The sequence below is a fragment of the Piliocolobus tephrosceles genome, chromosome 9, assembly GCF_002776525.5.
Source record: "Piliocolobus tephrosceles isolate RC106 chromosome 9, ASM277652v3, whole genome shotgun sequence".
In the NCBI taxonomy this organism is placed as follows: Eukaryota; Metazoa; Chordata; class Mammalia; order Primates; family Cercopithecidae; genus Piliocolobus; species Piliocolobus tephrosceles.
In genome coordinates, this window is record NC_045442.1 from 39,413,685 (window position 1) to 39,427,611 (window position 13,927).

At 41.5% G+C, this 13,927-nt stretch overlaps 1 protein-coding gene across 3 annotated transcripts in view; it reads right to left on the bottom strand.

Moving 5' to 3' along the window:
• PLCE1 (phospholipase C epsilon 1) overlaps window positions 1–13,927 on the bottom strand; it is a 348,163-nt gene that overhangs the window by 65,363 nt on the left and 268,873 nt on the right. For 2 of the 3 annotated variants that reach the window (XM_023226273.1, XM_023226275.1), the window contains 6 exons: window positions 12,787–13,462; window positions 6,902–7,084; window positions 5,110–5,227; window positions 4,054–4,210; window positions 823–945; window positions 597–733 (listed from right to left, as the gene is read on the bottom strand). In XM_023226273.1, coding sequence (XP_023082041.1) covers window positions 597–733; window positions 823–945; window positions 4,054–4,210; window positions 5,110–5,227; window positions 6,902–7,084; window positions 12,787–13,462 — 1,394 coding nt within the window. The remainder of the gene's footprint in view (window positions 1–596; window positions 734–822; window positions 946–4,053; window positions 4,211–5,109; window positions 5,228–6,901; window positions 7,085–12,786; window positions 13,463–13,927) is intronic. The other variant, XM_031936174.1, reaches the window with a different exon arrangement.

Genomic DNA, 13,927 nt, shown 5'->3' on the forward strand with positions numbered 1-13,927 from the left:
AAAAAAAAAAAAAAAAAAAAAAAAATAAATAAATAAATAAATAAATATCCTGAAATACATGGGCAGAACCACACAATGATGAATTTCTTTGTGCAAAATGCCAGTAGCACCTGCTCCCACGACACCAGATGACACTTTAAAATAATTCTCTAAGTGTTGGCTGGGCACAGTGGCTCACACCTGTAATCCCAGCACTTTGGGAGGATGAGGTGACAGATCACGAGGTCAGGAGATTGAGACCATTCTGGCTAACACGGTGAAACCCCATCTCTATTGAAAATACAAAAAATTAGCCAGGCATGGTGGCCCATGCCCGTAGTCCCAGCTACTCGGAGGCTGAGGCAGGAGAATAGATTGAACCCAGGAGGCGGAGGTAGCAGTGAGCCGAGATTGCACCACTGCACTCCAGCCTGGGCAGTGGAGCGAGACTCCGTCTCAAAAAACAAAAACAAAAACAAAAACTTCTCTTAAGTGTTTCCTACACAGCAGTAATAGCACACTATGTGGGACAGCCTCAGAGTTTGTGTGACTGGAACTCTGACCTTAGGTTTCAGACAGATTGGTCCCAAAGGGAAATCCTAAAATGTTCAACAAACCTAGGTCAGGCTGAAGATCACTGGTGTTTTCATCAATCGTCAGGTTGGTGTAGAGCGGGGCTGACTCGGATCCAGATCGGCTGCAGGGCACTGCATAGACATCAAACAGATCCTTCAGGTCCTTGCGGCTCCTGACACTGAATGGGGAATGGAAAACACCTCTCATTGAGTATCTTTATAGAAATGGGGGGCCTGAGAAAGAATAAGAAGGAAACATACACTGTACCTGAACGATTTGAACAGCTCAACAAATTCAACAAAACTCATGTTGCTGTCTGAAACCATGAAGCTCTGAAATCCCTTCATGCCGCCTTTGATCCGCCCATGCCAGCTACTACTGGTCCAAGCACTGCAACAAAGATAAGGCCTTCATGGGCACAAGGGCAGGCCACTGTTGTGACTCTGTCCCACCAGAGTTGCTCCAATTTGCAACATGAGCAAAACAATGAGTGCAAGTTATTTAAGATTGAAGCTATTTTCTGGTACTCTCTTTTCATTTCTCTTAATCTATATTGTATCAGAGGAAATAAAACATGTTGTATATGAAAAAGAAAACATGTTTCTAGTCTATTTAATAAGGGCCCAGGGCTGAAGTTAATATTCCTCTATTAATCAAAACAGTTCTTTGAAATTGCAGATCAATGGGCAAAATAAATATTTTTGAAGATGTCTTTTTAAAAAAGAGCCCCAAATTACTCACTCTTAAATCTATGGGAAATAATGCACGTTCTTTTCTATATTCTAAGTTATAGAATCACATTTAAGAAGAAACTTTTGAGTGTATTGTCTGATTCCTTTCTTAACCAGTCCTTAGATGAAAACAGAGAAGAGCTTTTAAATATTAATGGAAAATGTGAGTCGGAAAAAGGTTAAGAATGGAAAGGGCTGGGTGCAGTGGCTCATGCATACAATATCAGCACTTTGGGATGCTGAGGTGGGAAGATTGCTTGACCCCAGGAGTTCGAGACCAGCCTGGCCAACATAGTGAGGCGCTGTCTCTAATTTTAAAAAATTTTAAAAAGAATGGAAAAAACCCAGCTCTGCCTAGGATTATATTTGCACCTTCCAAGGCTGCATCTATTCAATGTAGAAATATCAGTCAACTCAGTCAGAACAGTGTTACTATTTCACAACATTTTTTATTTTCTATACTGATTTCCTGACACAATGGTACGAGAGATGTTTTGATTATGGTTTGTAGTCAAATTAATGAACAGGATCTATTTTTTTTTGTCTTGGATTTTAAAAGTTTTTTTGAAATATTTCAAATATATAAGAAAGTATAGAGAATATCATAAAGTCTATTTTAGGTATATTAAATATATAATCTAAAAACTATATATTTAAGAATATAAACATAAAATATATAGTCTGTTGAAGTGACTCTCAACCCTGCCAACAATGTTCACTCATGGAAAATTAATTTGTGCTGACATCTGAAGGTCACCTTTAGTAACGAAAGAGCACTACAAATTGATAACTGTACAGCATTTCGTAGGCATAGGGTGTAGGTTGTTGATCCCCAGTGTAGTGCGGGAAACACAGGGTAGAGGTGCAGGAAGAGGAAAATGGTGACTTCGTTATTTGTAGCTAAAGAAGTAAATGTCCTGTCTTGCTGCTTTCTGGTTGCAGGTCCAGCTACTGTCTGTAGGACCCCATCTCCCTTTGATTCTAGGAAACTGTTTGTCCACTCTTTACACTACCGGACTTAGGATTCAGTCTAGCTTTCCCCCTTAACAGCATTCAGTTGATTTTTCCTCTCCTGCCTTGTGTTTTCTTTCTGTTTTAAAACACTTGAGTGGGTGCTGATCCCTGTCCTCCTGGGGTTGGCCTTCTGATCTGGCATCTGGCATGTCAATTTCTCTTTTTAAAATATTTTCCTCCCTTACTCTGTCCTTTCTTTTCCTGCTCATGAATGACTGAAATAAATGGGAAATGCCATTTAATCCAGGTTCCTAGATATTTACCCAGGATACTGCACAGGCTGAAAGTATAATAAACAGGATTTTGATTTTTGTAACTTTTAGTTTTGCTATGAATCTAAATTTACATTAAAGTTGTAAGAGTGATACAAAAAATTCCCATATAACCTTGACATATGCTCACCCCTTGTAGAATGTGAATGTGTAAAGCATAAATTATAAGTTCATAGCTCACATTGTGAAAGAATTTTTATTTAAAAGATAATTTACTGTAGGATTCTTTTTTCTTTTTCCTTTCTTTCTTTTTCTTCTTCTTCTTTTTTTGAGACAAGCTCTCACTCTGTTGTCTAGGCTAGAGTGTAATGGCATGATCACGGCTCACTGCAGCTAGAACTTCCCAGGCTCAAGTGAAACTACCAGCTCGGCCTCCTGAGTAGCTGGGACCACAGATGAGAACCACCACACCCTGCTAATTGTTTTCTTTTTTGTAGAGATGGGGTCTCTGTTGCTCAGGCTGGTCTCAGATTCCTGGGGAGCTCAAGTGATCCTCCTCCCCTGACCTCCCAAAGTGCTAGGATTCCACGTGAGAGCCACCGTGCCCAGCCAGGATTCTTATCAATAACAAGCTTCCAAGAGAAAGAGAGAGAAAAGGAGAAAGAGAGGGAGGGAGGGGGGGTAGAGAGAGGGAGAGAGAGCGTGTGTGTGTGTGATAAAGTGAAGAGTTCCTGTTTTAGCTTGGTTCTGTCTAGAACCTCCACATTTCTTAAACTTTAATGTGGGATACAGGGAGATGGAGCAGCATTCTGGTTCCCTTTGGAAGTCTGCCATTTTAATATCATTTCTTCTTCTGAGAGGGTAGATGTTGTTTCAAATAGGTAATTTGTATGGAACTTATAATTGATTATAACAGCTTTAGAATTATACTTAAACATATCCAACTGGCTGTGATACTTGAATTCATTCCTCTAGACATGTGTAATTTACATATGAGAAAAGTATTAAATATATTTCATCGATTGGCAAAGGGGCCGAATAGCTTACATTAAAACAATCTATTCTCTCTTCTTCATTTAGAGCAGTGCTATCCAACAGAACTTTCTGCAATGATAAAAAGAAATGTTCTCTATCTACACTCTTTGGGATAGTAACCATCAGCTACTTGTGGCCATGGAGCACTTGAAATATCACTACTGTGATTGAGGAAGTGAATTTTAAATTTTCTTTAATTTTAATTAATTTACATTTGAATTTAAATACCCACATCTAGTTAGTGGCTAGTGTACTGAATAGTACAGGTTTGGAGAATCATGGCTTGGGTTTTGTTACTGCTACTGACTTTTGAAGTAATATGAGAAGGCAGGAGTACAAAATTGGGAAAACTAGGATCATTTAACATTTTGGGATTTTTCAGTTTTCAGTTCAACTATACGTCAAAATGTGAAACAGTCTTTCCATAGACAACTGTAAAGATATGCCCTTCCACACCACTGGGATAATGTGAAGGGTCCTTCTGTTTTATCATGTTAAGGCCCCACCTGGACGGGCTCTTGTTTGAAGAAGGCAGCACAGGGGAGGACACTGGCCTGATGGGAGATGACGTCCCGGCAGCCAAGTTGGGGGACCCAGCTGTGGTCAAAGAGTGGGCTCTTCTGGAAGGGAGGGGGTTTGGCGGGCTAGCGATGGTATTCGCCTCTGTGAGGATGAAAGACAGAAAAGAGACAATGACTCAGATTATGCTTTCCCTCAGAACCAAATGCAAACCAGAGAGGCTTCTGGATATCTGAGCAAATCAACCTATGTAGCTGGTTTCTATACAAGAAGCACTAAAATATTTTTATGAATGGGCTAATCTGGTGGGGTCTTAACGGGTTACATGTTAGAACCATCTGGGAAGCTTAAAAAATAAATAGATGTCCAGCTTCCAGCCAGAGAATATCTGAATCAGTTATTCTTGGATATGGACAGAGGAACCAGATTTTCTTTTTCTTTCTCTCTCTCTCTTTTTTTTTTGAGATGGAGTCTCGCTCTGCCACCCAGACTGGAGTGCAGTGGCGTGATCTCGGCTCACTGCAACCTCCACCTCCCAGGTCCAAGCAATTCTCCTGCCTCAGTCTCCCAAATAGTTGGGATTACAGGCACCCACCACCACGCCCAGCTAATTTTGTGTATTTTTAGTAGAGACGGGGTTTCACCATGTTGGCCAGGCTGGTCTCGAACTCCTGACCTCAGGTGATCCACCTGCTTCGGCCTCCCAAAGTGTTGGGATTACAGGCGTGAGCCACCACACCTGGCCCCAGATTTTCTTAAAAGCTCTAATATGCAGGCAAGGTTGAGAATCACTGGTCTAATCCATCAAATTATACCATGTATATCTAATATTCCCTGTCAGTAATGGCAAGTTAATTAATGGGGATTTTATTCCAAGTATACTATGCTTGCAGAAGCACCTCTTAGGTTTCATTGTCTGGTTAGGACAAAGAGTTTTGTTAGAAATGCTTGCAATGCTTAAATCACAATTTAAAACCAAATGTATACATTTTTCCCATAAAAATTAAAAAGCAAAAATCTCAGATGTAAACATGCCGCTTTACCTGATTCTTCTTGTTCATTAATGTCTTGAGGATCAGAACCACTCCGGCTTCGACACTCTTTGTGCATCTTGGCCTTTCGGGTTGCCATCTCATCGTCAGTTGCCTCTCCACTCTCACCCTGGGAACACAAAGCTCACAATAGTTCCACGCCTGTATTTCTCTCCCATCACTGCTTTAGTTCAGGTAGGTCTCTATTTTCTGACCTACCCACCTTCAATACTGCCTCTCCCTGGTAAAACCGGTAAAGACCTACGTTAAGGCTGACCGAGTATTCTCATGTCATATTATTTCATTTGTTCTTTACTACACAGCAGTACTCCTCAGGGGAGGGAGGCAGACAAGAGGCAGCACACAACCTCTGGAACCTCTATGTACAGAAAAAACTGTGAAGCAGATAAAACTTGACATGAGCATCAAAGCCTCCCATAAGCAAAGAGAGTGGCACTTTTTCTAGATAGATGATATAGTTTGGATGTTTGTCCCCTTCAAATCTCATGTTGAAATGTAATTCCCAATGTTAGAGCTGGGGCCTAGTGGAAGTGTTTGGATCATGGGGGTGGATCCCTCATAAATGGCTGAGGATCATTGCCTTGGTGATGAGTGAGTTCTAGCTTCGACTTCACACAAGGTCTAGTTATTTAAAAGTGTGTAGGCTGGGTTTGGTGGCTCATGCCTGTAATACCAACACTTTGGGAGGCTGAGACAGTAGGATTACTTAAGGCCTGGAGTTTGAGACCAGCCTGGGCAACATATTGAGACCCCATCTCTATAAAAAATAAAAAAAATTAGCCAGGTATGGTGGTGCACACCTGTGGTCCCAGATACTTGGGAGGCTGAGGCAGGAGAACAGCATGAGCCCAGGAGTTCAAAGCTGCAGTGAGCCATGATCACACCACTGCACTCCAGCCTGGGTGACAGAGCAAGACCCTGCTTCTAAGAGAAAAAAAAAAAGTGTGTGGCACCTCCCCCTTCTCTCTTGCTCCCGCTCTTGCCATGTCATGCGCTGGCTCCTGCTTCACCTTCTGCCATGACTGTAAGCTTCCTGAGGCTCTCACCGGAAGCAGATGCTGGCACCATGCCTCCTGTACTCCTGCAGAACTGTGAGGCAATTAAACTTCTTTCCTTTATAAATTGCCCAGCCTCAGGTATTTCTTTATAGCAACACAAACAGACTAACAAATAGCCATGAAGCAACTATATTATCACTTCATAGTGATATTTCATATTACATAGTTCATAATATATAGTGCTAATATACTTTACATTGTGCTCTACACACCGTATTTGGGGCCTCTGTGATCTCTGTTCTCTTCTAGCCCTTCCTTGCACGTAGAGTGCTCATGCTCTGGCCATCCAGAACAGCATGTGCTTCCTTGAACAAGCTGTCTTTTATGCCTCTATGCTGTCTCCTCTGCTGGGGATACTTTGGTAAAATCCTACACGTTCTTCAAGACCTGCATGTAGTTGCTCTGTGGAGCCCTCTGTGCCTGCCCCTCAGCTCTCTATTTTCCTTCTCTCTGTCCCCACAGCACTCTGAATGACTCGACAATGTCTCTTTTTAGCTTGCACTGTGTTTGTTTACATGTCTATGTCCTTTTGTGGACCTTGTCTTTTCCCTGCTGTTCCTGGCACTAGCATGGCACCAAGGAGGTGTGTGTTAATCCCTGGTATCTTTTGTTTTATACCCGACTTTGTCCTCAACCCAAACAACCTAAAATGGTTTGTGGTGATGTTCACCATACAATTGTCTTGGAAGATGGGTTTGATGCTTAATAAACAAACAACACTCTACCCTCATGAGGATTTTCTTCTTTTTCTTGGTAGTGCTTATGCCCAGGGTGTTGTTTCTCTGCATACTGGGCTTCTCAGCATTCTTTGCAGATGTGCCAGGGCTGGGGTTTCGAGCACTCCATCGTCTGCCACCAAACAACTCCACAGCATGAGCCAAAGTTGGGCCTTCATACCGTCCATCCTCCTGTGAAAGAACCACATGGTGAACACAATAGGAAGCACCAAGCAATGGGGAAGTAAATGTATTAATGTCTCCCAGAAAATTCCAAGAGGTGGAAGAGCACAGACGGCCACAGAAGAATAATGATCTGGCCACCCAAGTGGCCCTGTTTTCTAACTCACAAGATTCTCTGTCAGGAATTTCACCATGTCCCCTGTTGTCTTGGTCACATCCCTGCTGAGTTCCAGTGACATGCTTTAATATATCAACTGGGGAACAAAAACTTCCCATCCCATTTATAGAGGTTAAACTGCAGAACTACCACTGTAGGAAAATTCATTTAGACTTACTTTGCAAATTAGGTCCTTGGAGATCTTGGAAGGGAGGGGGGCAGGGTATCAATCTAAGTAAAATCAAGTTGTATTTGCCCATTATTGCCAGGTAGGTTTTCACCTAGTTTGATGCTTGGGACTGTCTGACTTGAAATACAGGGTGTGTGACATGCATGAAATTCCCTTTGAAGGGCCCCAGGGAGCTCCTAAAATAGCTGGGCTGCCATCCTTTTGAGTGGCTGAAATCCAAAGATAGGGAGCCCATGGGACTCAGAACACCATACATATTAGGATGCTGTGAGCAGCAGCAACACACTCAAGGGGCAGGCAATGGTTCACAGTAGCTACTAAGGCAACTCTCTGTAACATCCTGTAAGTAGCAGCAGGGATCTATTAAACAATTGTCAATGATTCTCCCCATAAGTCAGTTAATAAAACCACAAAAAGTTGCCTATGAGCTAAAGATGATATTGGTATTTCATGCATTGTATAAGAGGGCTCTTTAAAAATTAATTTCAATGTACTGTCTTTACTCTTCAAAAACATTTAAGGCTGGCTCTCCTTTGCAGTTCCAAAGAAGTGCTTATAGATTTTGCTTTGTTGCAGATCATATGCAAAGAACAAAGAAGCTTTGTGTGTGTGTGTGTGTGTGTGTGTGTGTGTGTGCTTGCTCCTTCAGCCTAATGTTTAATAACTGATTTTATGACTTGTGCATTCCCACTTCCTGCATCCTGTTATGGATCCCAGGATGCTGAATAACTTGGGTACTTGACAAAGAAACCTTTTGGTTACCTCTTATAGAGGAATATTGTGACTTATGCCTGTCCATCATCTGTTTCTCCCTTCTCTAACCATATCCCAATTTTACTTTAACTGTCTCTTCTCCACTGGATATAGTCTCGAAAGGTGTACCAATCAAGCTGAAATATCCTCCTTTGACCAATGATTGGGACATCATCCCAATAAGCCAATCAGAATCCCCTTCCTGGAGCAGGGTTCTTGAATGCAGTGATGGAGAGAATGAAAATGGTTGGAGATCAGTCCACCTGCTGGAGGCCTATTGAAGAGAGTCCCTGCTAACAAGTCACTGGGAGTGACTCCAAGTTGGAGTAAACATTTCATGAATGAAACCTAATGGATAGGTTTTAACTACCATTTTGAATAACATACTCTGAATCTGAAAGAAGAGTAAAACTTTTATTTATGGATTTTAACCAACACATCTTTAAAAGCTTAATAGGCCCATTATAGTTTACATGTAAAATAATTGGCACCATTAACCTCTACTGCTTTGATTTTTCTAATTTCAGAACATCCCAACATGGGTCAAACTTTACCACTAACAGAAATATGTTTAGGTCAGGAAAAGGAAGGATGCCTTTGTTTAGTCTTTAAAGGAAGCTTTCTGAGAAGTAAAATGTAGTTTTAATCTTTCTTTTGTTTTACACAAAATAACAAACTTGTTTGGGATGGATGAAGGATATACTTTCTTCTTTTTTTTTTTCTTGGAGGTGGAGTCTCCCTCTGTTGCCCAGGCTGGAGTGCAGTGGTGTGATCTTGGCTCATTGCAACCTCTGCCTCCCGGCCTCTCCTGCCTCAGCTCCCAAGTATCTGGGATTACAGGTGCGTACCACCACACCCAGCTAATTTTTGTATTTTTAGTAGAGATGGGGTTTCACCATGTTGGTCAGGCTGGTCTTGAACCCCTGGCCTCAAGTGATCCACCCGCTTCAGCCTCTCAAAATTCTGGGATTACAGCTCTGAGCCACTGCACCCGGCCTACCTTCTTTTTTTAACGTGGGAGATGGACTACCATAAGTGAAGGCACATATTCAATTTTAGAAAACAGTTTGTTTTTTGTTTTTGTTTGTTTTTTCTTTTTTTGAGATGGAATCTCGTACTCTTGCCCAGGCTGGAGTGCAGTGGAGAAAACAATTTATGTGAAAGTTGAAGATTAGAAAATAGATTCTTTAAAAAATATCCATGCACTGTTACCTCTTGGCATATCTTTGCATGTGACATTTTAAAGACCATTAAACTAACCTGTATCCTTTAAATAAATCTTTTTTTTCCCCCATAAAGATAGTCAGAATCTGTTTTTTGCTTATAACCAAAGATATTTACCTGGTAATCCCATATTTAACTTTCTTAGCCTCCCAGAGCTCCTTCCAAATACCCAGGATTATAGGCCATCAATTCCGTCCATGACAACCTTGGGCCAAAGCTCAAGATATTGATCTTTCCTCTACACCCCACATCACATCAACTTCTCTGCACAGTTTACTTTCTTGGATTTTCCTGTATTTTTCCTAGGCTTCCCTACAAATGTTATTACTTCTTCTTGTCTTTTGTGTTATCTCGTTACTACTTCCATCAGTAGTACTCAAATACTTGTAGTATTTGAAAGTAACTCCACTTACATTTAGCACATAAGAAAATTCTAATGTCAGAAAGATTATTTTCTATATAAGCACTTCCCAAGCTAGGGATTAAAAAATCCCCTTATAGAGCTGTTAACAGAAGTTTGGAAAAACCCAAACAGTGTTTCACACATTTCTTTAGCTTATAGATAAATTTAAATAGTTTTTTTTTTAACTTTAGGGCATCTGAGAGAATTTAATTTTCTAAGAGGTATTATAAATCACCAATACAGATATTAAACGTTAACAAAAGATTTGATCTTTTGTTCTCTGAGTACTAAGTTAGCATCTTCTTGGTGATCCCTGAGTCAATTTGGGAACTGGTTTATATGATGAGAAAATGATCAGTCCATTGGTCTTTCCCACTTTTTTTCTTTTGAAAGAAATCTTGAGTATCTGTTTCTAAGGCACGTTGCCCGACTTCGTAAATGGCTCATGTAGAGAGAGCAGTGTCAAGGAATAACATCACCTATATTTCAGAAGTGGTTGAGGAGTATGAGCTGTTTTGCCTCTATACTGCAACATCTTGGTTCTGTGCAGGGGTAGTAGGGGAGGGTGGAGCTGTGTTTGCAGCTGGGTAGGACTGAGTCTCTCTAGGTCACTTCTGTCTCTGTTCCAGCAGCAGCTCTTACCTCTTAATCTGCTGTTCATGGTCTCAGCTGGTACCTCCTTCAGTAAAAGCTGAAGAGTGCTGGGGTAAATGAGAAACCAAGTACCTCTTCTGTATTAATTCAGTGACCTATGCTATAAGCTTGAGAAGAAGACAAATGGAACAACTAAACCACACAGACTTGGTGACAGGAATTGTAATTAAGCTTAAACACTGGTCTATGTCCATGTTTGATGAATTTTCCTGATTCTAGAAGGCCAAGGAATAATTGTAATTAAAAATTGATATTCACAATAGCTCCTGAAGACTTTTTTTTTTTCTTTCCCAGCTGAGTGCACTGAAAGCTCCCTGTGGAGTACACAGGAAGCAGGTATTTTGTTTTTTCTTTCTTTTTTTTTTTTTGAGACAGAGTCTTGCTCTGTCACCCAGGCTGGAGTGCAGTGGCATTATCTTGGCTCACTGCAACCTCCACCTACCGGGCTCAAGCGATTCTCCTGCCTCTGCCTCATTAGTAGCTGGGATTACAGGTGTGTGACTAATTTTTTGTATTTTTAGTAGAGGTGGGATTTTGCCATGTTGGCCAGGCTGGTCTCGAAATCCTGACCTCAGATGATCTACCTCCTCAGCCTCCCAAAGTGCTGTGATTACAGGCGTGAGCCACTACACACGGTCAGGTATTTTGTTTTCCATTTTAGATGAGTTAACTAAAACTGGCTTTGTGCTGTGTAACATTAGGATAATTGTGTACATAGGCCTATCTGCTTATTAATTAATCAAGTTAGTCACTCAGGATATGGTCTCTACTCATAATCATGGCATGGGTGTAGGGAAAGAAGAAAGAAGGGGCATTACATGTGCCTTGTCTAATTTCCTGGGGCAACAAATGTTTTTAATTGTCAGAAATGTATTTGAACTGTGACGAGTACATGAAATCAGCCATTTGAGTTGTTCAAGTGGTAGTTCTATTTGTTCTGTGACAATACAAAAGATATTTCTTTTTGCCATGAAGATAGAAAAGCATAGCAAAGAAAAACTGAATACTTTGATACAACTCATTTGAGAATGACACTTCAAGTGTCACCTGCTTGTAGAGTTTAAGACTCAATTTCCAAAAAATCTGTACCCTCTTTTCCCCAAAGGATGCTACTCTGGTTATGCCTGTGTCTCTTCTATCTCATTCAGCCCAGCCCTGTTGCCACCCTATAGTACTAGAGTACCTGATAACGTAAGGTTAATAAAGACTAACTCACTCAATGTAAGCAGCTGACTGTGACAAACTGCCCGCTAAGGGCTGCTGCCACTACAAACCTAGTGAAGAAGAACTCCACATTATCCCACATTTGGAAAAATTTCTTTCAACCTTAAAGAAATTAGCCCCTCACCTCTACAATTAGGCAGCAGTACACAGTAAGTTAAAGAACTCTCCAAAAGTCACATAGCATGTTAGGAAATGAACCAGGATTTTAATTTTGATAGGGACAGTTTTCAATGTATCAGCTAGTCACTAACTAATAATAAAAGTATTCAGATAACAATGCTTTCCATTGAAACTTGAGTAAGTGAAAATGCTTATATTAACTGGTTTCTTTGCAGATGGGAGAACTACAATGACCCTGGGACTATTTTTATGTAATATAATACAATATATACAAATATAATATAAAATAAAAACAGTGGCCGGGGTCATTGTAGTTCTCCCATCTGCAAAGAAATCAGCTAACATAAGCATTTTCACTTACTATAAAATCTAAGTAAAATGTATTTCATACAAAATACAAATAAGACCACCTATGAGTGCAGACACTATTCTTCATACATATGAATTATACTGTGGCTTTACATATATTAACTTTTTTTTTTTTTTTTTTCTCTGAGAGAGTCTCGCTCTATCACCCACCCGGGCTGGAGTGCAGTGGTGCGATCTCGGCTCACTGCAACCTCTGCCTCCTGGGTTCCAGCGATTCTCCTGCCTCAGCCTACTGAGTAGCTGGGATTACAGGCACGTGCCACCATGCCCGGCAAATTTTTGTATTTTTAGTAGAGACGGGGCTTCACCACATTGGCCAGGCCAGTCTCGAACTCCTGACCTTCGGTGATCTGCCCATCTCGGCCTCCCAAAGTGCTGGGATTACAGGCGTGAGCCACGGCCTCAATTAATTCTCACAGCCACCCTGTAAGCAGGTGTTATTATTTTCATTTTATAGAAAACGGGATTGGGGTACCAAGAGGTTAAGTAAAAAATGCCCAAGGTCACCACAGGTAGTAACTGTCAGAGCTGGGAGCATGAACTTGGTGGTCTGGTCACCAAGTGTGTGCTCTTGAGTATTACGCTAGTGAGGAAAGAGGGATGGCTGCGCCCCTTACCTGATAGAGGCTGACGTACTGTTTCCGCAGCCACTGCTGTCTTTGGTCAGGGAATTTCCTCATCTTTCTCACAGCTCTAGTGAGTTCCAACAATCCGCTGAAGAGCATTTTAGCTGTGTGCTTTGGTGCCACGAAGTGCAATAATCTATTGTCCGTGGTCTGAAGCCCATAGAGCAGTGTCACACCAGTCTCTGACAGGAACATGCTACCCAGTTTGTTCTGAACACACACAGTGTGTATATCAATGCCAGGGTGGCCCATGTATACAGCCTTCACTGCAAAGAGATCCAAGACCCCTTCCATCAGGCCACTTAATCCGGCATTGCCCAGTAGTGGGAATTTTCCAGGCTCAGCTGTGTTATAAAGTACACCAAGTTTTGCTTTAGTGCTAGCTGGGGAGGCAGTTGTGGGCTTTACCCAGGTCAAGGTGCTATTGTCAGGCTGAAGCTGGAGGAAGCAGCGGGCAGAGAGGTGTGTGTCCTGGTCATAGTGGATGACCGTGGCCCCCTGCAGCAGGAACTGGTGCACATCGGCTTGGATGGACAGCACATACCACGGGATGAGCTCCGTCCCATGGTCAAAGGCCTTCTGTGAGTCCTCTGAACCATGAGAGTCGTATTCTTTGGATTGCTCAAAGATATCATTGTCTGAATCCAACAAATCTCCAATTATAAACCTGAAGGAAAGAAACAGCAATTTAGTTTGTCCTATAATCAAAAGTGAGAACAACCCAAAGCCATTTTCAATGACACTAGACTTCATTTTTCATCCCACTATGAATTCAAATTAGCATAGGAAATACAAAATACTAAATAGCACATAGTAACTTTTAATAACTGAGGCCGGGTGTGGTGGCTCATTCCTGCAATCCCAGCACTTTGGGAGGGTAAGGAGAGTGGACCACTTGAGGCCAGTAGTTCAAGACCAGCCTGGCCAATATGGTAAAACCCTATCTCTACTAAAAATACAAAAATCAGTCAGGCATGGTGGCATATGCCTGTAGTCCCAGCTACTTGAGAGGCTGAGGCAGGAGAATTGCTTGAACCTGGGAGGTGGAGCTTGCAGTGAGCTGCGATCATGCCACTGCACTCCAGTCTGGGTGACAGAGCTAAAAAAAAAAAGAAATTTCGAGTAACTTTTT